Source organism: Colletotrichum truncatum, assembly GCF_014235925.2.
Source record: "Colletotrichum truncatum strain CMES1059 chromosome Unknown Contig_0001, whole genome shotgun sequence".
Taxonomy (NCBI): domain Eukaryota; kingdom Fungi; phylum Ascomycota; class Sordariomycetes; order Glomerellales; family Glomerellaceae; genus Colletotrichum; species Colletotrichum truncatum.
The window spans coordinates 7,720,553-7,744,794 of NW_027222398.1; the positions used below are offsets into that span (position 1 = coordinate 7,720,553).

At 52.9% G+C, this 24,242-nt stretch overlaps 8 protein-coding genes across 8 annotated transcripts; 1 reads left to right on the forward strand and 7 right to left on the reverse strand.

Moving 5' to 3' along the window:
- Positions 1 to 443: 443 nt before the first annotated feature.
- On the reverse strand, positions 444 to 1,154 carry CTRU02_202135 (uncharacterized protein; the record flags this gene model as incomplete). The annotated part of the gene is made up of 1 exon (XM_036719544.1): positions 444 to 1,154. One exon carries the CDS (start codon positions 1,152 to 1,154, stop codon positions 444 to 446), a length of 711 nt encoding a protein of 236 aa, XP_036588246.1.
- A 749-nt stretch (positions 1,155 to 1,903) lies between these two features.
- CTRU02_202136 (zinc-binding dehydrogenase) lies at positions 1,904 to 3,052 on the reverse strand (the record flags this gene model as incomplete). The annotated part of the gene is made up of 2 exons (XM_036719545.2): positions 1,904 to 2,936; positions 2,994 to 3,052. 2 exons carry the CDS (start codon positions 3,050 to 3,052, stop codon positions 1,904 to 1,906), a joined length of 1,092 nt encoding a protein of 363 aa, XP_036588247.2.
- A 541-nt stretch (positions 3,053 to 3,593) lies between these two features.
- Positions 3,594 to 4,545, reverse strand: CTRU02_202137 (metallo-beta-lactamase superfamily protein; the record flags this gene model as incomplete). The annotated part of the gene is made up of 2 exons (XM_070203989.1): positions 3,594 to 4,000; positions 4,059 to 4,545. 2 exons carry the CDS (start codon positions 4,543 to 4,545, stop codon positions 3,594 to 3,596), a joined length of 894 nt encoding a protein of 297 aa, XP_070062571.1.
- A 1,231-nt stretch (positions 4,546 to 5,776) lies between these two features.
- On the forward strand, positions 5,777 to 6,830 carry CTRU02_202138 (YeeE/YedE family protein; the record flags this gene model as incomplete). The annotated part of the gene is made up of 2 exons (XM_036719546.1): positions 5,777 to 5,919; positions 5,984 to 6,830. 2 exons carry the CDS (start codon positions 5,777 to 5,779, stop codon positions 6,828 to 6,830), a joined length of 990 nt encoding a protein of 329 aa, XP_036588248.1.
- A 450-nt stretch (positions 6,831 to 7,280) lies between these two features.
- Positions 7,281 to 7,784, reverse strand: CTRU02_202139 (endoribonuclease L-PSP; the record flags this gene model as incomplete). Its single annotated transcript, XM_036719547.1, has 2 exons — positions 7,281 to 7,566; positions 7,681 to 7,784. 2 exons carry the CDS (start codon positions 7,782 to 7,784, stop codon positions 7,281 to 7,283), a joined length of 390 nt encoding a protein of 129 aa, XP_036588249.1.
- Positions 7,785 to 9,310: 1,526 nt separating this feature from the next.
- On the reverse strand, positions 9,311 to 11,871 carry CTRU02_202140 (uncharacterized protein; the record flags this gene model as incomplete). The annotated part of the gene is made up of 3 exons (XM_036719548.1): positions 9,311 to 9,356; positions 9,442 to 11,230; positions 11,295 to 11,871. 3 exons carry the CDS (start codon positions 11,869 to 11,871, stop codon positions 9,311 to 9,313), a joined length of 2,412 nt encoding a protein of 803 aa, XP_036588250.1.
- A 732-nt stretch (positions 11,872 to 12,603) lies between these two features.
- On the reverse strand, positions 12,604 to 14,877 carry CTRU02_202141 (las seventeen-binding protein; the record flags this gene model as incomplete). Its single annotated transcript, XM_036719549.1, has 2 exons — positions 12,604 to 14,507; positions 14,613 to 14,877. 2 exons carry the CDS (start codon positions 14,875 to 14,877, stop codon positions 12,604 to 12,606), a joined length of 2,169 nt encoding a protein of 722 aa, XP_036588251.1.
- A 7,468-nt stretch (positions 14,878 to 22,345) lies between these two features.
- Positions 22,346 to 22,795, reverse strand: CTRU02_202142 (uncharacterized protein; the record flags this gene model as incomplete). The annotated part of the gene is made up of 3 exons (XM_036719550.1): positions 22,346 to 22,425; positions 22,494 to 22,579; positions 22,677 to 22,795. The coding sequence occupies 3 exons, from the start codon at positions 22,793 to 22,795 to the stop codon at positions 22,346 to 22,348; spliced, it is 285 nt and encodes a 94-aa protein (XP_036588252.1).
- Positions 22,796 to 24,242: the final 1,447 nt, after the last annotated feature.

Here is a 24,242-nt window from a genome sequence, read left to right on the forward strand (position 1 = left end):
AAGTTCGTAGATCGGAGTGGCGGATGTCTTTTGGTTCTCCGCAGAAAGGGGGTTGTCACGTCCATAGGTGAGATGATAGCTCATCCAAGATACCCTTCCATTCAAGTGTTCAAGAGTCTTCTCGCATGGACACTGGCGAACTGCCACAGATCCAACGGGTCAATATTCGCACACCACAACGCACAATGTCACAATGAGGAAACCAGCGGTTTAATGGAATGACTTATAACTAGTGTTGACCAAGCTACCCTTAGAAAAACAAAGCGATTTCTGTCATCAACGACATTGTCTTTCTGTGAAAAGAATCTTCGTCGTGCATTCCCGGCCAATATGATATCTGCTTCAAAGCATTCAGAGAGTCCAGTGAACTTTCTCGACCCTGTAGAGCAAAAGCTTTCTCTCCTGTTCTTGTCCTGTCCGGATGCGATGCCCAATAGTGACGCTTAGGAGCAGTCAAAGTAGCGGCGGTAGTAATAGATGCCATTCGTGCGGTAAGGATAGTAAATCTCCCAACCTTTAGACCAGCCATCCCACTTGCGGCCAGCATATTTAAGAATAGGCCAGCGCGTAGGGTTTATGTAGAAAATGGTGACCCAGGGAAGGCCTGAGTATATGTCCATCCACGCGCTCCACTGCCAGGGATGCAAGTCCCCGGTAAGCTCGCAGTCGTTGTAGAAGACCCAAGCACGGTTGGGAACGTTTATGTTGCTCTGTGAATGGCACCAGGCGCCGAACATACACTGGCTAGTGTTCTTATTGGGAGTGCACCAATCGGTGGGATCAGGTGGGTTGAACTCTCGCTGATGAGCTTGCTTAAGTCTGTTGCCGTTCTTGCCGGTAGTACTTTCATCGAGCCCGGTGCTTCTGACAAGAGCATCCCAGTGATCGTTGTCGACGGGGATTATCTTGATGTCAAGGTTGAGGGCATCTTGCTCGGTGAGGTTGAAGGGGTTGTCATGGGGGAATGTGGCCGGGGCGAGATGAGGGCCAAGAGAGATCTTTGGGTTCTTCACTTTGAAGGTCGGAGCTTGGTCTGGTTCATTGCCGCGTTTGTTTTGTAGTTTAGTCGCGATGCCGCTTGCGCCGTCAACAAAGCTCACACTCGCGAGAAGGAGGAGGGTCAAAGAGAGAAGGAGAGTGAGTTTTTGCCACATTGTAACGGCTGAGAACAGATAGAAGAGGTTTAAGTCGTGATTTTCTTGGAGAGTATCTTAACAATTTTTGGGGCTCATAGAGTTGTGACTTAATGAGAAGTGGTGTGGGAGAAAGGATGGACCAGACGCGCAAGACGTGTGATAACAAGAAAAATAAGAACCAGTTGGATGCCCTCTTTTTAGACGAAGGATAAGAACCACTTTAATGAATGACACTTCCTCAGAGGCGAGATAACCGGTTCACCTGACCATCCGCTTCGCTGCCTTTTTCTTGACCTGGGCAGCCTTCATCTGAAATTATGTAGGCTACCATCCTTGTGCTTTTATTACTCCTAAGCAAACAGCTTATTTCTTTGTCTACGTGGCGTCAAGTTCAAAGTTTGCAGATGAGCTACAGGGACAAACCGCGCTGCTGCTCGGATACTTCTGGCCTCTGCTATGTAGGATGATAAGTTTGGGAGTTTGTTATTTTAGAGCTCTGTCTTGTTACGCTGGCGGTGGGGGTTAGGACGTAAAGGATCCTTGTATTGACTATTGCTCCTTCCATATCCTCGCGGGTTGGCTCTAGCGTGAAATAAACAGGCAGGTGGGCATATAAGACTCGCAGACGGCAAGAAAAGGGGAGTGGTTCAAGTCACACTGGATGCTCCGCATAACAATTGCACTGATAGGAAACCAAGTTATAATCCGCCATTGCCATCAACATAGACGGATTCTTCTGCCGCCAGGGCCGACCTTGTTTCCGTAATCTACAACTTCGGTGGTGATGCCGCAGACGACTCTTCAAACTCAATGACCAGCTTGCCAAACTGTTTACCAGCCTCCATATCCTTGAACAATTCATTAATGCCCTCGAGGTTCGTCAGCCCCTTGACCGTCCGGCTGACAATCGGCTTGATTTTCTTTTCCCTAACGAACGCAACCATATCTCTGAACTCCTCTCGCGAACCCATAGTCGTGCCCTTGAGTTCAACGTTCTTCAGAACTGCCTGCATTAACCAGTCCATCTGCGGCGAAACCGTCATGCCATACTGGCTGATGACACCTCCAGGCTTGAGAAGTCTAACAGCTTTTCCAACAATATCTCCACCAGCACCGTCAACCACGGCATCAAGGTATGGTCGTCCCTTAGGCAGCTGACTCTGCAGCTCTTTCTCCCATCCCTCCTTTTTGTAGTTGACCCCGCCCGCAGCACCCATCTTTTTGGCCTTCTCGAGCTTGGCTTCATCGCCTGAAGTGACGTAAATGTTGCAGCCAAAGGCGACACCAAATTGCAACACCTGGAGGGCCACACCGCCGCCAATGCCCGTGACTAGGATATTTCTCCCTTCCTGGGCATTGCCGCTCTTTGTCACCAGCGCACGCCAGCCTGTAAGTCCCACAAGGGGCAAGGCAGCGCCTTCAGCTGGGGTGAGGTGTTCCGGGGCCAACTCGACTTCATCTTCAGGAAGAGCGAGGTAGTCTTGTGCGGTGCCATCTGGGTAGGACTTGGTAGCACCAATGACGCTGAACTTGCGAATGTCTTCGGGGCCGTCAGGGCTGGACGCCCATCCGCGACTAGGGGTGATAAGCACGGGCTTGTTCAAAAGCGCCTTGTTAGCGCCTTCCCCGACATCGACTACCATGCCATAGCCGTCTGCAAGTAGCGGATGGTCAAACGAAATTCCAGGGTAGAGATGGCGCCGGATGAAGAGGTCCCGATGATTAAGGGCTGCTGCCCTCAGCTGAACCAGAACCTGCTTGGGGCCTGGAGAAGGCTTGGGAATGTCATTGAGCTGGAGTCTAAATTCTTGTAAGCTGTGGTGAACTATATCAGATAAGATGGATGCTTTTTCTCACGGATAGTAGACCTTTCCGGGCTTTCCTTCGATTTGCTTGACGGTAATAGAATGAGGCATTGTGACTGCTGGATCGTAGTGCAAGCGTGTCTTGATCGTGCGAAGGAGAGGGTCAGCTTAAAGCTCTTTGCAAATTATGATTGAGGACGTTACATACTTAACGGCTCGAAGAAGAACTTCCCTGTGATGATTATTAATGCTGTATCCTGACCCCGTCACAAACGGTCACTGCGCGGGGGAGGGGACGTTCCCCGGCTTAGCCTCCACACAACCGGGGGTCGGTCGGGCCCCGCATTCAGTGACGCTGGCGGCCGTAAGGAACCTCGGCTTGTTCTGCAGGGAACTCCAGCGTCCCCACTCTGCCATTGAGTGGCCATCATGGATTTACATGTATAGGGTTTTCTTTATTTCTTCACTCTAACGAAGCTTAAGTGTCGGACGTTACAACTCAAAAGACGCTGCCCAGCATACGGGTCATATGCCGATATACACTCCAAACAAACCAGCCATGCAAGACACATTGCTCCCTTCAACTACTTGAATATCTGGATCGTCGGTGGACGCCTCATAACATCAAACCACAACACTGCTTCTCTTGATACTACCAAATTACGCCAGGCATTTTGACAGGCACACGCAGCAGCCGATCTCCGTTCTTAGTCGGATTGGGGATGTTTCCTCCTCTTACGTTCACCTGCAGTGCCCAGTGCATCAGTCTGGGCTCACCAAGCCCTGAATCTCTCTCCTTGCGCCACTTGACGAACTCTTCTTCCTTGACACCCTGCCCGAGATGTTTGTTATCGGCCCTCTGCTTGCTGATCGCCGTTGCTGCCACAGGGTCTCTACCGGCCGGCGGGTAATCATGTCCCGTCCAAATCTGGGTGCTGTCAGGCAGGCCCATTAGAGTCTGCACTGAAGCGAACAGATCCCTAGCATCACCGCCAGGAAAATCACATCGCGCCGACCCGACGTCGTGATTGAATAGGGAATCACCTGCAAAGACGTTCGCTAAGGTAAGGTTTAGCTCCCAGTTTTCAATGAGAGTACAAGTCATCGTGTGCCTTACCTCCCATCATGTAGCCCATGTGATCCGGAGTATGGCCCGGTAGGTGGATCGCTTTAGCCTCAAGGTCGCCGATCATAAATACTTCGTCATGATCAAGCAGTCGGTCAAAGGCGTGGGCATACTCCTCCTCGGGAATGCTGTACTTTCGAGCGAACCTGTCCTGCACCATTCCGATGCGCCAGCCGATGCAAATCTCAGGTGCCGCGCCGTTCTGTGTCTCCCGCAGGCGGGCCTGCAGGTACTTGGCTGCCGTCAGGTGGTCAGCATGAATATGCGTCTCTAAGATCTTGACGACATTGTATCCCTTCTGCTGAACGATCCTCAGTAGGCCGTCGGCTGTTGCTGTTGAAATTGTAACTTTGGCCGGGTCGAAGTCGAGGACCGAGTCAATGATGACGGCTGCTTTTGTGGAGGAATCAGCAACTATATACTGCCATGTACCCGTCACGGGCTCAAAGATTTCATGAATAAGGGGTTCTTGGGCCATGTTCACATCGATATGTGGATATGCTTGGGGACACTTCTTTCAGTGTATCAGAACGGTTCAATCAACGTGCATTTCCTGAAGCAGCAGATTTTGAAGACGCTAGCTTGCTGTCTTATATTTACATCTCATGTATGACATACAGGTGTCGCCGTCCAAGATATTAAGATTCATTTTGACTTTTGATACCGTCGTTCGGTCACTGTGGTCACCGACAGTTGCATCCTCTGGAGGAAGCACCACCCCGGTGAGAGGCCCGCTCCCGGTAAACGCCCGTGCACCCCCGGCTGGTCACCGATGTCACCGACGTCGGCGACCGTCCATCCGTGAGGTCGCCGGAGCAGGGACAGCCGCGCTGACTTTCGGTGACCTGCATACCGGGAAGACCATGTCTCTCCAGGTTCATCCCCGCACGGGACCAGTGCTGGTTCATGCAACCTTAATGCTCCTCATGACATGTTGGTTTACCGACTGTGTAGTTGTCGCTTATCTGAGTCTCTATGGTTACACTGACTTCTCATGTCTCTCTCTTCTCATACTGTGCACATCATGATTAGGCCTCTATCCTGGAGTCGTCCTGTCTGTAGGTTCCCCAAGAAATCTAGAAATTATGCAACATTCTACCACGGTATGCGATCCTTCACTGACTTAAGTGACTAGCGCCATGTCGTTAGCGGACAAAACAAAGGCGTCATCCATGCCAAGATGGAATTAAGCCAACGCCACCCGTCACTGAATTTCCTAGCTACAGCCATGCTGAGTGAAATAACGACGCCAGGATAAGAGCCCGAACCGGCGACAAGACGACTACAGAAAATAACCCCCCCTCTGGGTGCGCCATTGGCAGGGGACCTCCCGTCTGGGGACGCAGGAGTGCGGCTTTTGAACAACGGGGATTAATAACTGGAGCCCCGCCACTGGGACTACCGTAATTTTTGTGCTCTTCATCGAGTCCCCGACACTCATGTACACCAGAACATGCTTCGTCAAACCAACAGAGACTTCCCCTGATCGGCGGCCTTCCTCCCCGACACTGCCCGCCTTCTGGCTTTTGACAGAGATTTGTATAAGTTCATCCGACTCGCCGAAGAAATTTGACGAATCGGTCTAAACGCGCCACCCACCATCCGCCATTGTCCACTCACGGAAGCCTCTGTTATCAAGTCACCCAATCCTTGAGGGTAATTTGCCTTCAACCTCCGTAATAACATACGCAGATACGACAACTGGAACCATGACAACCGTTCTTTCCGGCGCCGCGTTTGGTGCCGCGTTGGTGGGTGCGGGCGTCTACCAACCCTCGGTCATTATCGCTCAGCTCAAGCTTGAGAACTGGCACATGATCCAGGCTTTCCTCGCTGCCGCCGCCAGTAGCACGTACGCCACTCAGGTCGCTTTGTCATTTTATAGACACGCAACACCATCGCTGATAGCTTTATAGATTCGTCGTTTTCACCCTCGACAAGCTTGGCTATGTCCACCCTAAACCCCGCAGCCCCTCCCGGCTGGGCCTTTTCTCCGAGTATGACGGCAACATCCTCGGCGGCTCCCTTCTCGGGGCCGGAATGGCACTCTCCGGCTCCTGCCCGGGCACTGTCCTCGCACAGATCGCTACGGGCTCACCATCGGGCGTCTACGTGTTGGGCGGCGCTGCCCTGGCCGGCATCGCCTGGACGGGCTTCCTCCAGAAGGTCATTACGTCAAACGCCGCCAACGCCGCGCCAGAGAACCCAAAGCTTACCGTCCACGAGCGCCTCGGTCTTAGCAAGGTGCTGAGTTTGGTGGGATTCGAGGCCATCTATGCCGGCGTCGTCTACGCTACGCTGAAGTACACACCGGCCAGCCCATATGCCGTCGTTGCACCCACCATTGGCGGCCTTTACATCGGCCTGGCCCAGCTCTTCTCCCTGCTTACGCGCAAGGCGATGCTGGGGGTATCCACGTCGTATGACGAGATTGGGCGTTACTTTTGGTGGGCGGTCAAAGGTGGTGGCGAGAAGGGGAAGCCGGCTTCGTACAACAACATCCTGTTCTCCGCTAGCCTGGCCGCGGGTGCGTGGGCGCTCGCAACGGCGTACCCTGCCCTTGCAATCGGTTCTGCGGATGCTGCTGTTACCCCGGTCCTGGCCGCAACGGGCGGCTTCCTCATCGGCCTGGGATCTAGAATTGCCGGAGGTTGCACTTCTGGGCACGGCCTCAGTGGCGTATCCGTCTTCTCGACGGCTAGCTTTGTGACAATCCTCTCAATGTTTGGCGCGGGGGCTCTTGTTGCTCCATACTTTTACTAGCGGGGGGCGTGTATCGTAACACTCCCTCCCCCCCCCCCCCCCCCCCCTTCTTTCTCATAACAGCGAGTTTACCCATTGAGAATCGAAGCTTTTGATCTATATAATACACTAGTGCTCTGCTTGCGGTTTTTGAGTGATGGCCGTATGCCGCATGATCATTCGTAGTATGTAAGCCAGAGTCCCGACTCACACAGCAAAGGATGGTCGACGACGCTGCCCACCAGTCATGACCACTGATCACCGCGGTATGTGTACTGATTGCGTTGGACTATAAAATGAACCAAGTCTCTGCATTAATTTGAAACTCACCAGGAATACGAACACGTGCGACATGCTCGAAGCTTTACTAGCCTGGCCGGCCGGCCGAATATTGCTTACTACACCCGTACTTTCCAGCCCCGTTCAACTCCAGGCAGCATGGCTAGTACAAGTCTTTCTCTCTCTCTCTCATCAAGCTGTGATCTCCTTCTTAGCCGTGACCTCAATCTCAATTTTCATCGCGTCCTCCATCAACGCGGCCTGGATCATGGTAGCCGCGGGCCTCACATCGCCGAACCACTTCTGGAGCACGGGCCACGTCTTTTGGAAGTCGTTGCGGTCAGGGAGGATATAGCGCACGCGGACGACGTCCTTGACCTGTGCCCCGGCGTCGGCGAGAGCGGCGGCGATGTTCTCCATCGTCTGCTCCGTCTGCTCGACGATGTTGGGGGATATGACGCCCGTCTTGTAGTTGTAACTTTGCATCTCGTCAGTTCCTCTGCGAAGTCATCCTCCACGGAACCAAGAGAAAAAGAAGAAGAAGCGTGAGGAAAGAAGGAGAAAAAAGGGGGAAAAAAAAGGAGCGACAGACCCAGTTGTTCCGGATACAAAGATGAAATCGCCCGAGACCACGGCGCGGGAGTAGCCGATTTGTGCCTCAAAAGCTGAGCCCGAGCTGATGTTCCGTCTGGACATGGTGGATGATGAAAAGAGGAGGGTACGAGTGAACGATGGTGGGATGATGAATCTCTCGAAATGCGTAGATTCTAAAGTTGGCTTGGTGAAATAGGAAAACAGAAGAAAAGGAGGAGAAGGAGGAGGTCAGGCACGAAGTGAAGCTCTTGTTGAGTCATATGAACATTCACGCAGGCGGGGGAGCTGGAAATCATACAGGGTTTGTTAGTGAGACCAATCAGGGCGCTTCGCCTTGAGCTTGACATGCCGAATCGGGACATCCGGCTGAGGTGTATAGAACACAGGACAGGAGCTGTGTGTGCGAGCCGCATTCTAACATACTCGAAGTCTAGAACAATTTACATGATCCAAGAGAGGGCAAATGCGCTGAACGTAAGACTTGGTGAGGCCTGCGTGAAAATCACAGCTGGAGTTCAAAACCAGAGGTTATTCCCGCTTGACCGTACCGAGGTCCCTAACTAGTGCCGCGAGGGACCCTACGTCAGAGAAACCTGCCCCGATAGCTTACTGGGGGGGCTCTGCATCTCATAGTGTCACAACATGCCCAAGTAAAGATGTGTAGTAGCCCCATATCTCACACGAACTTGGAGATTATGCTAGGTTCTGTGTGTGAGAGCAGGGAGCGTTCGCCAAGGAGAAAGTTGTGACTAAATCTGGGCATATCCACTGGCGATGTACATTAATTAGGGTGGTAAGAAAGGCCATGTTAGGTTTGTGTTCCTTGTCAAGCGAGCGCGTGCTTGATCAAATAATGACGAAGAATAGCCGGCGAGACAAGACGAAGAGAAAACAATAGCTGGCGGTAACATTGAACACACAAACACAGGTTAGCTCGTGAAGCTCCGAGCGTTTCAGGACCGTACGAACGATAGTTGCAAATATCACAAACAAAGCCCAACAATGGATTGACCAGCCTCTAGGCAGGTTTCAGCAGGAGTTTGACAACGGCGTTGGCGAAAACCCAATATCTGAGCCATAAAGACGTCCTCAATGCACCAACCACCCAAAAAATACAGTTTTGCTAACCGGCCTTTCACACCAACCTTACTCACGACCTATCTGTGATTTTGAAAGGTATCTATCTATACCTACACATTGGGAGTATCATACATATGCCAGCTCGTCCCCCTCCACCTTGGATGAGCCCCATCTCGCAACTATCCCTCGCGAGGTGTTTCCGCAGGCTGGGGGGAGGGGCCATGAACCGACCCATTCTACCGAGGCTCTCATTAACAAGAAAAAAAAAAAAAAAAAACACGAAACAAAAAGAGAAAAGGGGAAAAAAGTATAAGCGTCCCACGCCTCACACCCCGGGTTTTTGATATGTCCGTAACTCCAGAACGCGTTAAGCCAAGGTCTTCGCCCCTCCCTCGAGGAGGTTTTAGAGCAAGGCTCGAGGCTAGAAAATGCCCAGTCGTTGACACCACCTCGCCTGCCCCCCCATTTCGTCCAAATCCACACGCCTTGCGCTGTCCGCTATTTCCGAGGCTTCCATGATGAGAAAACAATGATCGTTAAATCCCGCCTTACTTGAGCATGGAGTGAGTCCGGATGCCCTTGGGACCATATTCGCTACAGAGATGGTCGCGTTAGTATCTTGATTCCACAAATTGCATGGAAAACTCGGTGAGAAGAATCGGGACTTGCAAACACTTACTTGTAGTCAACTCTGCTCAGGCTGGCCAGGCGCTGGGCTTCGAGACCAGCCATGTCGAGGTTATGCTGGCAGAAGGCGATGCGGGCGGCAACTTGGGCGCCCAGAAACATGGCCTCTTCGAAACCATTCTTGTTCCACTCGCTGAGGTAGGTGGGCAGCGCAGCCAGCCTGATGCTCGTGGGGGTCTGGCTGTGGAAGTGGTGGGACGCGCCCTGCACGCCGTTGGGATCGCCGCCAGGCCCAGGGGTGCCCTGATGCTGGGCCGACGCCGTCGTGGCGGCCTGGAGAAGGGGGTTAACGCCCGAGCCTGCTGTGTTGGCCGGGAGCTGGTGCGGGGCGCCTGTGAAGGAGCCGGTAGGGGTCTGCGCGCCGGTTCCCGTCGGCGTGGCAATGTTGGAAGGAAGCTCCGAGGTGAACATGGTGGCCGTGCTGGGCGAAATAAGGTGGCGAGCCGTCAGCGTCTGGATGATGTTGTCTTTGAGGCCGCGCAGGCGCGAACCGTTGCCGACGAAAACAATGTTCTCCCAGCAGGCGGGGCGCATGTACATGTCCTCGATGCCCTGGACGGTGCGGTAGATGGTCGTGACGATACGGTCGATTTCGCCGCGGTCAGCAAAGGTGAAGCGCTCAAGGCCAACTTCGATGTCCCGGCGGATGCGCTTGGCCTGTCTCTCAGGAGGTGGCGGCGTGCCGTCAGTGGCGGCAGGAGCCTCAGCGGGAGCCTCAGCTGGAGCCGCAGGCTGGTCCGTAGAACCGTTCGTTTCCGGGGCAGGGGCAGCAGCAGGGGCAGCAGCATCAGTTGCTGCCTCGGGCGCCGCGGACTCTGTAGGCTTTACTTCTCCCTCTGCAGCAGGGGCTGGCGCATCAGCTGGCTTAGAGTCGTCCGTCATCTCTACGTCCTTGGACTCGGTGGGGTTGGCCGACTCCTCCTTCTTGGGCTCCTCCTTCGGCTCTGGCTTGGACTCATCTTTCTTAGGCGGCTGCACCTCCTCCTGGATAACCTCCTCGAAGTGGAAGGTGTTGTGTGTACGCTTTGAGTTGGGTAACCGAACCGGCTTGGCGGCCTCAGCCTCCTGAACGGCCTTACCCTTTCTACCGCCTTTGCCCTTCTCAGCCTTCTCCTTCTCCTTCTTGGCCAGGAAATCGCGCGCGTTTCCTGCAGTGACGATACTGGCTACGTCGAGAACACCATCGTCACCCTTGGGCTCCTCAGGCTCATCGTCCGCAGGGGGGCGCGCTGTAGGCTCGGCCGGTAGGGGCGCTTCAGGAGCGGGTCCGCTAGGGGCGGCACCGACCGTTGATGTCGTCGGCAGCTCCATCAGATCCGTGGTGTTGGGCGCATATGGGAGCACCTCGCAGATGTGGCTCTTCTTCAGCTGCTCCGCCATGTCATAGGTGAACTCCTTGTTGCTGAGCTTCTCTAGAAGCTTGCGTGTGAAGACTTCTCCACCGGAGATGAAGCGCTCGGGGGTCGGAGAGCCCAGTTCTCCGTGGTTAACCACGCGGCCTTCGTGTATGCACGTTACATCAACCTTCTCGTAGCCAATATCAACTACCGTTACGTTGGGCCACTTGATGCCATACTGAGTAGCAATGCCGCTGTGAATCATGCAAAGGGCAGGAGTGCGCGTCTTCTCGAAGATGTAGCGTGCGACCGTCTCTGTATCGGGGCGGCACCATTGAGGCGATGCCATAAGCATGATGGGCGTGTTGTGGTAAGTAGTGGTAAGCATGCTGTGGACATGGTCGATGAAGGCTAGGAACGCTTCCATGTTGACAATGCGGCCGCCTAGGAAACCACCCAATTAGCACAATGAAGGTAGATAATTGCATTCGCAACGTGAAAATCGCACCTTGAAGAGGGTAGACAGCGCCCTCGGTCGAGTCTGTATCTTCAACCCACTCGTACTCGTCCTCTTCGGTCCGCGGGCCATCGATAGCGAGCGCGCCATTGACACCGGCCTTCTTGCGTTTGAAGGTGTGATAGGGGCGCCACTCGTCCGTCTCCTCGTCCTTGAACATGCGCGTCGGAATGCGGTGGACGGGCGGGGTCAACTCGCCGCAACCCAGCTGGGCCATCGTCGTCTGGCTGCCGGGGCAGATGACGAGGACCTGGTCCTCGCGAAATTTGCCCGTCTGAGTCGACATCTTGCCGTCGCGGAGGGTGTCCCGGACGCGATAAGAGTCTGTGGTCTTGGAGGGGGTAGGAGAGCCTCGATCGTTGTTGAAGCCGGCTCGCTTTCGAGACTTACTGGGCGTAGCCTTCACAGGTGATGGATTGGGGCGCGGTCGAAGTCGAAGCGCGTATGAAGATCTGCCAGTCGAGGTAAGGGCCTCAGATGTGCTGTTGCTGCTGCTGGCGCCAGCTGGGCTGCCAGTGCTGACACTGGAGTCAGGAGGGTCTGGGGTGGTCCGTGCAGAGAGCATCATCGCCTGAATGTTTCTCCGCTCCTTACAGCCATTGCATACACAGCGAGGCAAGTGTTCCTGAACAGCAATCATGATGCTGCTGATGCAATTTGAGGTGTTGTGATGGTAAAGTCTGTTTTTTTAACATAAAAGGATGGCGTTGTATTTGAAAGGAGGCAATTCACAAAAAAATTTCACTTGAACTTTCACAGCACGAAGGCAGCTTGTCCTTGAGGCTCAGCGTGTTCTAAATGATTGAACATTATCTTTATGCAATACGTTGTAAGACTGGGCTACCATTTCTAGGTAATCTTGTCGGGTCGCCCCTAACAGACACACCTTTGTGTGCCCCAAGTAACGTCCTGCAGCATCTTGAGCTGCCTCAACCGATTTCCAAGTGTCTAAGGTATACATCCCTGTTCTCCAATCCTTTTGGACGCTCCATTGTCCCCGGGTACAGACTGCGTACCTGCCCTCCGGCCCTTGTTATAATGTTATGCTCTCCGTGGCCCGGCCTTTTTATGCCTTATATCCGTAAACGCCTGAAATCAATCCATCATAAAGTTGTTCGTCATTCCAAGTGTTCAGTATCCTGCTCCAAGGATGCAGACATGAAATCCCCCAAACGCCTGGCACCCATAATATCAAACGGGAAGATTGGCCAAGCAATTGCAGTCAAATAAGTCGGCAGTATCGTCGAATGTTGAAAAAGCATTGAAAAAAGAAGAAAAGAAAAGAAAAACGTGAATGGTATCATACGACGTTGACTGCCTTCGGAGCGACATTCCTCGAATCAATGCTGGAAACTTCTTGCAGAGGGCTGCCCAAGGTAGGAATAAATTCGGTGGATTCGTCCGGGAAAGCACCTGGGGCGAGGGGTGTCGCTTGCTCTGGCTCCTGGATCTCGGGAATCTTGACTGTAGACTCATCCACCAGCAGCTTCTCTGTGGCGACAGAATCGGTCCTTTTAAGTTTCTCATCATCCGATACAACCCCTGTTGGGGTTTCCTTGACGGATGAGATCTTGCTCGACTCGCTCTTGATGGAGACAGAATCAATGGACTGGCGAGGGGATGGCGTGAAAGAGGATTGGAGAGGACTGTGGAGATGGCTCACGTCTCCAATCTCGCTTTTGCTTGCTCGAGATGCTCTCGCAGGGCTTCTCGCGGGGAGTGGCGGTGGGATCCTCTTGGGAATCGTCACCAAGGCGCCCTTGGCGTGAATCGGGGCAGCCATGACAGCAGTGCGAGCGGGCTGAACCGCAGCCACCTCATAGATGACGGCCTCCTCCTCTTCATCCTCATCCTCTTCATCAGCATCGCCGTCTTGCTCCTCAGTCTGCACCACTTCTTCCTTCTCATCGTCCTGCTTAGTGATTATGCTGGCGTCATCCTTGGTGTATATACTGGAAGCCTTGGTCGCCGTGTCATCCATGGTGCTTACATCAGTCCGCAGGTGATCATCGCTGTCGCTCATGACGGTTCCCTCAATCGAGTGGCTACCACTAATTTGTCTGAGAGGGGAGAAATCAATCTTGGTGTAGTCAACCTCCTCAGGCTCCTTCAGTACAGGCAAACTGTGAATGGAAGCACCATCCTCACTCTGGCTCTGGCTCTGACTCGGCGAGGTGTGAGGCGTGGTGATGGCCGTGTTGGTGTGAGTGAAAGCTTCTGACAGTTTGGTGTGGTTCGTTTTGGTAGACATGAGACTGCCCCTATTACTTCTCGAAGCGATTGTCTCAACGCTCTGCCTGCTGAATTTTGAGAAAGCCGGGCTGGATGGCGTAGGATTGAACTCGAATTGGTGACTCGTCGGCCGAAGACGCGTTCCGGCTTCCCGAATCTCAAGTCCAGCCATTTCAAGAGCGAGGACGCCAAAAGGATCTGGGTCATCGGCATTGGGGACGCCGAAGGCAATGGAAGTCTTTGGCGATGCGGGCAAACTCCTGGGTGTCTCGATCATGGCGTCTCCTGGTGCGGGCTGGGCCGAGAGTTTCTTAAGGATAGACTGATCGGCATCGATTCTACCTTCAGCCTCCTTGATAACCTCAAACATTGGTCGGGTTTCTTCGACATGCCTCGACACATTGCCGGCAAGGATATCCATCACCGTCACATTGCCGCCGTAGAACCTTTCATTCTCATTTGCCCGCTCTTTCAAGATACAGCCGGTCAAGTTGACGTTCTGAGATTGTCCTCTTGCTTTCATGTACGTCAGGACAGTATTATCCAAGTCTCTCCACTTGCTATCGACCTCTGTCGATTCTAGTGCAACCAAGGGGCCAACAGTGAGGCCGATGTCTTCTCCCAAGGTGATAGTAGGTTTAGTTATTAGTTGTTCGAGAGCAGCGATGTTGTTGATTACCAAGACACAGTCGTAAATATCAACGCCCATCACAAAGCTCAACGAAGGGGTATGGAGGACAATGCCGGACGGAGGTGACCAGGTGCCGTCAGCCTTGCGGGCGATTAAAATACCTGAGCCGCCAGATCCGGTCATCCATAAGCCAGATCGCATGCAAGTAAAAATAGCAATACCGGCAGCATTTTGAATAATTCGAGGAGGGATCTTCTTGAAGATGCGGATCGGTGTTTGTGGTTCAGTGGTGGTAGAAGAGCGGTCCAGTTGGTCGTGCATGGGCGCTAGGAAGCCATCCGCTGTACATGAGAAAGCGATGGTGTTAGTGAATGTGTGCTACACACAATACCAGCAGCGCGGCGAAACCAAGACAAGATTGGGGGCGGGGGGGGGGAATAACTTACAACAAAACGATTTCAAAATGCGGGCAGAACGATCGCATTCGGCATCAAGTGTAGCAGGCCAGTAGGCCTCACGGCCAACACGCGATGCAGCTGTCGCGAGAGAGGTGGTTGCGAGGGGTGCAGGCTTGCTAGACCAGCGGAAAACCTTATCGAGGGGAGATCTGCTGTTTGCGGCGATAATACTGCTCCGGCCGTTGCTTGTAGAACTAGCATTGCTCCTCCTTCTGGCCTCCCAGGACGGGAGGAAGCTTGAAACCCGTTGCATGTTGCGGCTCGCCGTTCGCGGGTTATCGATTATGGACAAGGGCTTTGATGAGGTCTTCTTGGCCCCGTTCGCGGATGAAGACGGGGGTACGAAGACAGCGACATTCGTCGGGCGGTTTCTTGTGATGTTGTTCGCTCACCAACAACACAACACCAAAAGAGAAACTCCTGCTTTCTCTCTGGTAATCCCACCGGTATGGGAAAGGGTTGAGGAAGAGAAGCAGGAAAATGATGGATCAAGATTTCGGGGGAGGAATTGGGCTTTGTTAGACAGGATCAAATCAGGTCCACTGGGTCAACTCAGCCTCCTCCACTTTGCGAGCCAGGCAAAGTAGAAGTACTGCGTACTGTGTTAGTGATGTAGCAAGGTGCAGCGGTGCAGCAGGCAGGCTCACGGTTCACCACGCCAAAGAAGAAAAAAAGAAAAAAAGAGCCAGGGTACGCAGGCAGCGGGAAGGGTGTATGGGCCAAGCGGGGAGTGGGCGTGGTTGTGGGTGTGGGCGAAAGGCGGGTTGGGGGGCGTGTGTGGTCGACAAGGGAGGGAAGAAAAGGAAAGGCCTTGAGGGTGGTTGCGCGCAGGTGACGTGGGCGACGAGGATGTGAGGAGAGAAATGATCCCTGTCCCTGACCAGGTGGTTGACGGCGTCGGACCAGAGTCCAGATGGGCGAGAATCTACTATGTAGATGGACTAGGCCCGGGGCGTGAGTTCAGCACCAGCGCCAGTAGCAGGGACCGTCGAGAGACCAGGCCCAGTACACGAGGAGAGGATGGCGGTGATTGTGAGCGAGGGTGAGCGATGGTGTGAAATCCACTGAATTGTTGTTGGTTTGGTCATGGAAGAGCAGCCCGGCAGGTATTTGTTGTTGGGCAATGGGGCAATCAGGTAAGGATAGTGTCTAAGTCGGTAGACGCGGGATCAAAGCAAGCATGCGTATCGAAACGGCAATCCAATCCCAGCCAGCTAAAGGCAGGGAAGGTATAGTACATACACACACGCATACATACATTGTGGGTAGGAAGCATGTAAGGTGAAATCTGGTAGAAATGTATCCTTCCAAATGTGGCCCGGTATTTGCTTTGTGCTCGAGAGTGAGAGGGAATACGTTAAAAAATAAAAAATAAAAAAGCAAAAAAAAAAAAAAAAGAAGAAAAAAGAGAGTAAGTGTGAGTGAGACTAGGGTCAGGGACCTTGGCGGCAAGAGGGATATGATGTTCAGGTACATCTCACTTGACGCAAGATAGTGATCAATTCTGCGAGTAAGCCAGGCATTCAAAGGTGATTGTACATGTAAAGCTAAAGCCGGAGACGACGGCCTCAAATCAGACAAGGCCGCAAGAGAAAGGTACATTGTACCTACCTGGCTGGAGGAGTTGACCCGATCGAGCGTGGGCTATCGCCTCTTCTGGCGTTCCCGGGCAGAGTGCAGGCGTGGTACGTAAACCGAGGCGGAGCCAAACTCTCTCGACTGAGGAATCCAAGCTGTCGGCGTCATACCAGCCTATGTATTGTCATGTCAGTGACCTGTCATGCAGCTTGACCTCACGGCGAAACCAGACTGCAACACGACTGACAGGCAAGCGCTTGCATTGGTGGTGTCCATAGTTTGCTTGCTGCTAGTAGTAAGTATGCGCATTATGATGCTCGTGCTGAGTCGCATTGGAGGACTGGCTGCCACTAACAAAAGCTGTCGACTACCTGGTATACCTAGACGCTATAGCGCCGCTGCAGCTGCAGTGGTGGGGCGATGATTACTGTATACTGTTGTTAGCTGGAGGCGCCTTAGGTAGTGGTCTGGCTTGCCTCGACTGATTTTTAAATACTCCATAGTACATACATAGCCTGTGAGCTGTGGATCGTGGATTGCGGGTTGTGACTGACTGTGCGGTGCTGCCACTCTACGGCGCACTTTCCGCTCTGAAATGTTTTGCTAAGACTGATGAGACCAAGACTGAGACTGCATATCCGAAATGTACGTCCATATATGCAAGGCGGCCATCACGCGTGACGAATGTAGAGCGACATCCACTCGATGCCAGGGAACCTCTCGGCAAGGAAGGGTACCTTGGATGACCTGGCGTTGCTTGCTTACTAGCACTATCTTGCTTACCTTTGCCTCCAAACCATCCTAACCCTTCCTTCCCTACCCATGCTCCTCTCCGCTCTATACACAGAGGTTACGCCGGCAACAGTTCACGTCAGCGCAAGAGGAGGTGGGAAAAACAACTTCTCATCTCACTTTTTCTTACCTTACGCTTGCAGATCGGGGCTAGAGAAGAGACAGTATCCGGCTTAAAGCTAACAGAAGCAAGGGGGAGAAGGGGAAAAGATTGAGGACAGAAAAAAGAAAGCATGTTGATAAAAACAAGCAAGTATCTAGAAAGCCAATCTCAGTCATTGCCTCAATCGGGGGTGTGGAAAATGCAATACCTACAGGTGCGCACACTATAGAAAGCACATGTACCAGCACTTGTCTTCAGCCTAGAGTTCCTTGGGTTCATCTCTGTTATTTTCATTGGCGAGACCATCGTGGGCTACCAGTAAGCAAGGGAGGAAGACAGAGCGAGAAATCTTCTTGAGTCGTAGCATTAAATGAAATGAAACCCCGTTATTTCGTTGCAAGCCAGTTGCCAGCGACACTTATCCACAGGCGTCTCTTTTGCCATGCACGGTCCAAGACAAGAGTAAATGGGAAAGGGGAAGGGGGGGAAAAGGGTCTGGGTGCGTGAACCGCACGCGGACAGTTTTCATCCTACTAGATTTGAGGTATCCTTGAACCGCCCTGAGGAGCAGTCTGATCCATGCTTCGGATGAGTATAACATGTCGAGCACAATATGCATCGCTCGCATGTCCGCAGGATGAAGCACTAGGTTGCTGTGCAGAATCCATACTTGGAGAACAGCCAGTTACTTGATCCTAGTATCAGGATTCTAGTACAGGGAGGCCAGAATAACTTCATCTCGGCACCTGCGCAAAACTTTGCGGCAGCCTCCATGTCTGGCGGAAGGGGCTCCGAGGGACATACATTTTGGGAAAGCAATACCCACCAAACACCATAACGCCGTGGTGTTCTTGTCCAAAAGCAACAACTTGGGACCAGCCAAAAGAAAAAAAAAAAGTTTAATCAAAGTTCCATATTCGGTGCATGCCATCAACTGCGACTTCCTACCCAACTTGCCCTCAGGGTGTGGGCCTTCCCAATCATATGGCTGAGAAACTGTCTCTCGCCTTCCCCAATGAAGTCTCACACTTGTCTCTCAAGTCACTTTCTTGTCATCAAAGTCCCAGTCACTCAAACACCACCACTACCACGACCACCACCGCCACATCGTCTGGCCGACTTCGCATCCACCAGCGCACCTCATCCTCTCTGCCCCCCTTGCCCCTCAAGTCCTGGCTTGCTGCACCTCCCGGCTGCAATGAATGCAGTGACTGCTGCACCCAAGACCAACAATTGTCCGAAGGAATGGGTCCGCTGGTCGTCCGACCTATCCAACGCCTTACAGTCTCGTCATAATACTTTCAGACTATTGGTACCTTACTCTATACTACCTGCACCCATCTGGCATCCCACCCACCTGGAGGCCCTGAGCTTTCAGCCATGCTCAGGCATGTCGACGTCTCTCCTATCTCGCCCATGCTCAATCATGTCGAGCCTGACAACTCGTGATGGCGGCTCCCCTCGTTGGATTGGAGAGGGTGTGGTGCTCTATTCTGTGTTCCTGGCTAACGTATCTATTACCACTATTGCGCCAATATCGACGCACTGAACCGCCATTTTCTCGTATGTGTGCTTGTCAGCCTACTTGAGCCTGAGCCGCTTGTTGGCCCCCATATCGTCGTATCGTCGTCCCTTTTTCTGGCCGCATTTGGCCGGTGTTCGTCTCGTTTTGGCCAACTGCTCATCCTACCCCGCTGTCATCTGTCATCCTCTAACCCTCACATTGGGGGCGGGGAACCTGGGTGGCCGATGTTCTCTTCACACCACCGATCACCACTGCGTTAGCTCGTGAAACTCTTAGGCCGAAAAGGCTCGAGCATGAACCGAGGAAACCGCCCACAGCAATTGCGCTCAAGCCACGACCAGGGGAAATGGAAAAGCAACCACTGCGACAATAAACCACCTCGAGCGATCCGGGAACTGTTTCATTCCATCCGGCATGGTCGCCGCTGCCGTCTCCCGAACCTGCCGCTTCAAAGGAAAAGGAACATGGAATCCTTTGGCTCAAGTATCTGCAAGCGCGTCTTTTCACAGGGCATGTACTTTGATCATTACTCATCGGCACGGCGAGGTTCCGAAGATTATCACCCCAGAGAACTGATACTGGCATCTGACGCTATCACACCAATGTCTCGAGCCTGCCTCCCTTGGTCTCGAAAGGTGCGTCCTGCAGCGCTGCATTCTTTTGTGAGGCGAAAAGCCCATGCGCCCTTGAGACGCCTTTTCCTGCAGCTCAGCGTCGGACTGTGACATGCACTCGCCCGGGCTCCAAGTATTGCCTTCTACAACACTCACTCCAGAACCTTCAACGACAGTACCTGACAGCTGCCTTGATTCCTTTTTTTTTTTTTTTTTTTCAACCATAACCATGGCGTTGCTCACGGTTGGTTTTTCTCACATGCCTGCTTGTCTTTGTCCTAAACTTGTGCCGCGGGAACTATAGCCGGCCAACACTAATCTTGTAAGCCACCAGCCGAAGAGGAAACGACGTCGTCACCCGTGCTGTTCATGCCATCAGCCGATTCTCCCCCTCTTCCTCCCCTCCCTTGCGCGGGTAGCAGGGGTGGGGTCTCATAGTACGAAGGAAGGGCCATACTGCGCCAGGTGCAGAAGTTAGCCCGTCGTGCGGTTAGCTCTGGTCCCTTTTCCCATCAGCAGCTCAGTCCTCTAGTTGGGCCTTGCATGGCTACTATTTACTAGTAGTAAAGATAGAGGTTCTAACTCAATCACCCGAACGATATCGTCAGCAGTCCGGTTTCTGTCCGGAATTTCCTACCACGGGGCGTAACAAACTCGGGTCCTTCTAAGCTAGACGTGCACATGGCCGAAGGGGATCGAATGCCAACGGGTAATTGATGTGTCAATTACCACACCACGTTGTCGCCAAGGCCTCTAACAAATTCCATTCCGTCTTCGCATCACTTTGCTTTCAAGGAAGAAAAGGCCTTAAAAATTGACACTGCAGGCGATCGGATAGGGCTTATCACCCGCTCATAACAACTGCTTCTGTTCCAAAGCTGAAGAGACAATGGCGGGTACGGACACGGTCACTTGCAGTCCCAGCCACCTGGAAATTGCACGTCGACCCCAGAATGCAAGCAAGGTAGACCCACCCTGAAGTTTGCGATGCCTGCAACTCACCAATTACGTGCGTCCCATTGGCCATGTTGCTTTTCCCCACGCTCGTAAGGCCTCAGTATCCAACCAAGTCCCCAGGACCAATGTATGTAGAGGACGGGATCAGACCGGACAACAGCTCGCTCAAACGTTCTCTGTAAGACTGAAAGAGGTCACATCACGATTCATGCTAGCCAGCATCAGACCGTTACCCCTAGCTTTAGAAGCTCGATGTTCTAAGGCGCCATGCGACGCACACCCAGGTTTAAGGTAAGCAGACGATGAGGATCCGGTCGCCTCGACGCTTTACGTCCCAGATGGAAGCATTCCAGGGCTTCGTCAAAGATTAGTCTGTTCGAGAATCATTTCGCGTGTTCTCGGCAAATGTGACAGTGAGCCTCAGGCGTCGTTGCTATTTTGACAAACACATAGCCTCCCATAGCGGCCCAAAATAGCAGGATCAACCTTGAAAGTTGTCCTGGACAGGAAATGAGAATCTCCGCCTGTTCAAGCGAATTCCGCCATGTGTGGAGCAAAGAAACATCAAAATTGAGATGCCACCCGGAGATCCAAGCCACATCAGACGACCCATAGTGGGCGGTGCTCGGTCAGCAGCCAGCTAGCGCTGTGTTTTCCACCCCCTTCTTCCCTGACTCACTAAGAAGAAAAATCCGGCATTAGAGGTCACTCCCGTGCCAGGGAAGATGCAAGAAGCCTCAATAAGCGTCACCGACTCTACAACCTTAAGGACGAAATTGATGGATGATCACTCGACCTCCTAAACTCAAAGCACTGTACAAATGTATTCTGACTTTGGATTCAGAGGCAACGAATCTGGGACTGTTGCTACACTACGTGCGCCGCAGTCGTCGGGCCCCTTTTGTGTTTCAACCGCAGATGAGCTGTGTACCGAATATACAGCTTATCGGGGCTCCGCATCAGCGCGCCACAGAGGTCTAAGGCCTTGAATTTCAACTCCTGGCTCTTGACTCTTGGTTCTGGCAAGGCATGTTCAGTCCGGACGGTCACAGCCGGTGAATCCGTCTGTGCGACCCATGGCCAGCCGTTAGGGGGTTGAGTCGGATTCACCGGGTGCGCCAATGACGGTTGGGAGCCGTTAGCGAACGGGGCGTCCGCAAGTACCGAATCGACCTCGTGGCAAAAAGAGGATACAAATGAAAGATTTGAACGCAAAAGGGGGGTTGGTCCCTCCATTAACAGCAGCCAAATATAGGTATAGTCAGTGCTGTCTCGACTCGCTCTACCCAAGGACCGAAAGTAGCCAAAATGGAACCCAAAAAGCCAATTGGCGAGGCGGACAGGCACTCATAAAGTGAAGGGGTCATGATAGCAAAGTGGGTAGGAAGGAAAGAGGCCCGTCAGGGTGGAGGCGGAGCCCGAGCTCGCCGCCGATCGTCACAGGTTCAGATTCACGGTTGCACGGAGTCGGGGCCACCTGAGCCCTGTAACTGTGCACCCGTCCACTAAGGCAAGGCAAGGTAGGCAGGCTCTAGCCCTGCCGTGCCCTGCCGTGCCCTGTCCCATTCCGCCAAACTGAAGTGTATCTGCCAACTGCCAGGATATGTTCTTGGGCCTGTTTCCAACCGGGTCAGTCCAAGGTCCTTGCCTGCTTCAGAAGCCATGAGGTCATCAAAACCCATGCTCTCCTTAATCTCTCCGCAACAGGTTCTTCCCAGTAAGCAAGTTGTTGAAACACTTTTTTTTCTTCTTCTCTTCGTGTGATTCGTTCGTCATTCTTTCTCATCCCCCCCTCTCATTGTACTCAAGCTACTCCGTAGTGAAAGTAGCGTTCGGAGCTTCTCGTGAGCTAGCACAAGCCCGAGATACTAGCTGGTGGGGTCTGGTTTACACCCACAGCACCATAGTCTACGCTTGGACGACATCACAGCTGACAAACACGTTTTCTTTGAAGCCAAAACAAAAAGACATATTCGAGAATAAGAATTAGAACTAGCAAAGAACTCCGGCCCAAGCCCTGTTTTTCGACGCCAGAACGCTCAATATCCGTACGCTCAAATGACCTTGACCTCATGATTTAGTTATCCGCACTGTTGGCCCACGTTTGTGGGTGGCCAGACTAGAAAGTTCTTTCCGACCACGAGGCGTGGAATTAAAGCTGCTTCTTCAGTCCGCCGAGGGATCCAATGCCGTCCGCGACCTCAGCCGCTTGTTTGTTTCCCTTGAGCTGCTCTGCGGGGTTTGTTAGCCGGCGGGGGGATGCTCATGGGATATTTCAGTTCTCGTTATTGTCAACGCACCATCAACAAAGTCTTGTCCGGCCTTCTGCCCCTGGGCCTGAAGTTTCTTCTTCTCCGCCTCGGCCTTTGCCTTGAACATCATGATACTTCGGGTCACAATCGTTAGCTGGACGTTCCCCCTCACTGCGGCTCTGCCACCAGCTTCACCCCGACTTCCGGGGGTTCAAATTCAGAACAACTCACCCAATCTGCTCGATGATGGGGTCCAACATGCCCTGCTGGTAAGCGAAGAAGCCACCAACAAAAACGGCGACAACGATTGCCAGGGAAATGATAAGGGACTGCGTGGTTGACGTCTCCATTGTCGTAGATTCAAGTCGCTATTCCTCAGTGTTTGGTGTGTTGTAGGCGCAAAAGTATCTTTATCTGTCTAGATCGGGAATCACAAGCGTGAAGAAATTGAAACTGTCCAAATTACTTACTTTCTTTTTCCGCTCTCTTCTTCAGTTTATATCTTTCTCAAGATACCTTCAAAACTTGGCCTGGTCTGCAGTCGTCCCTTTCGTGTGTGCGTAACCTCGCGGGAGCAAAAGATCGGCAATGACGTGCCACCTAGCCTGTCGGCGCGGGGGCAGCTGCGGCATGGTGCGAGCGAAATCAGGGTCCTCCCCTCGGTTGCCCTGCTATCAACCAAGATTCGGTACACCATCGCGTCAGCGCGGAGCGAGAAGCTGCATCACACTGCTTCCACGGAACGATGGCAAACAAGCCGTCTGCCCGTCCGCCCGTGGAGCACATGCACAACACTTTTGTGCTGTGCTGGGTTTTCTTCACCGCGTACCCTAAAGTTCGGGGGAGGAAGGATCTCATGAGACCTCTTGACACGCCCCAGTGGGCGGTCGGCACGATGACTTCAGCGATTAGATGAGGGGGGGTTTTGGACCCTGCGTGATGGCGACCTCATCGTGCAGGAAATGATGGCGGCCGAGTGGGCTGTGCGTGGTGGCCGTGTGGTATTGGTTTTGATTTGTCCCATTCATGTCACGCTTTGTAACGTCGGCAGTTGCATTCACGCTGAGTGGCTCGCTTGGCTAGCCGTTTCTTGATGGTTCAACCGGTATTAACGTCGCTGCGTTCGAGCGCTGGAAAATTTGTTGTTCCTGGAGGCTGAAATTGTTCCTTGGCATGGTTGGAGTATTATCTATGCAAGCCTGGACCCAGGTTAGGAGAACGTGGAGGGCGGTTGTGCTTGTGAGATATTCTCTATCAATGCCCGCTCTACACGTTTGAAGAAGCCGGGCCCCAACAAGCCAGGCGAATTTTCCGTCTTTCGAGCTTCTAGATGGCTCTCGGTAGAGTTTATGCTTTGCAGCCTTGTCCGCAAATCGCGGGCATTCTCCTTTCCGTAGCGTGTCATCTGGGTATGAGGATATACTCTGTAGACGACAACTTAGCTACAAGAACTATCTTCTTCTTTTTTCCTTGAGTCTTCCTACCCCTGGCCTTCTGATGCCCAGTTTGAGGTGGCTGGGTTACTTGCCTTGGCTAAAGCTCTCAGGCTGTATTGGCCGGTCTCAACTGGCCAGTCTCCTGCCACTCTGTCGAGGCAATGTCAAGAACAGACGTGGTCGAAGTAACGCCTCGAAGTTTAGGGGCCGTCGTGGTTGTTCCTATTAGATATTGAAAGAGGGGGGGGGGGGGGGGTCATCACCCACTTGTTTCATTTTGGATCCAGACAAGTAACGATGCTGCTCTGTGTGGATCTATTCCATTTTTAACGAGCATGAATATTGCCAAAGTTAAACACAT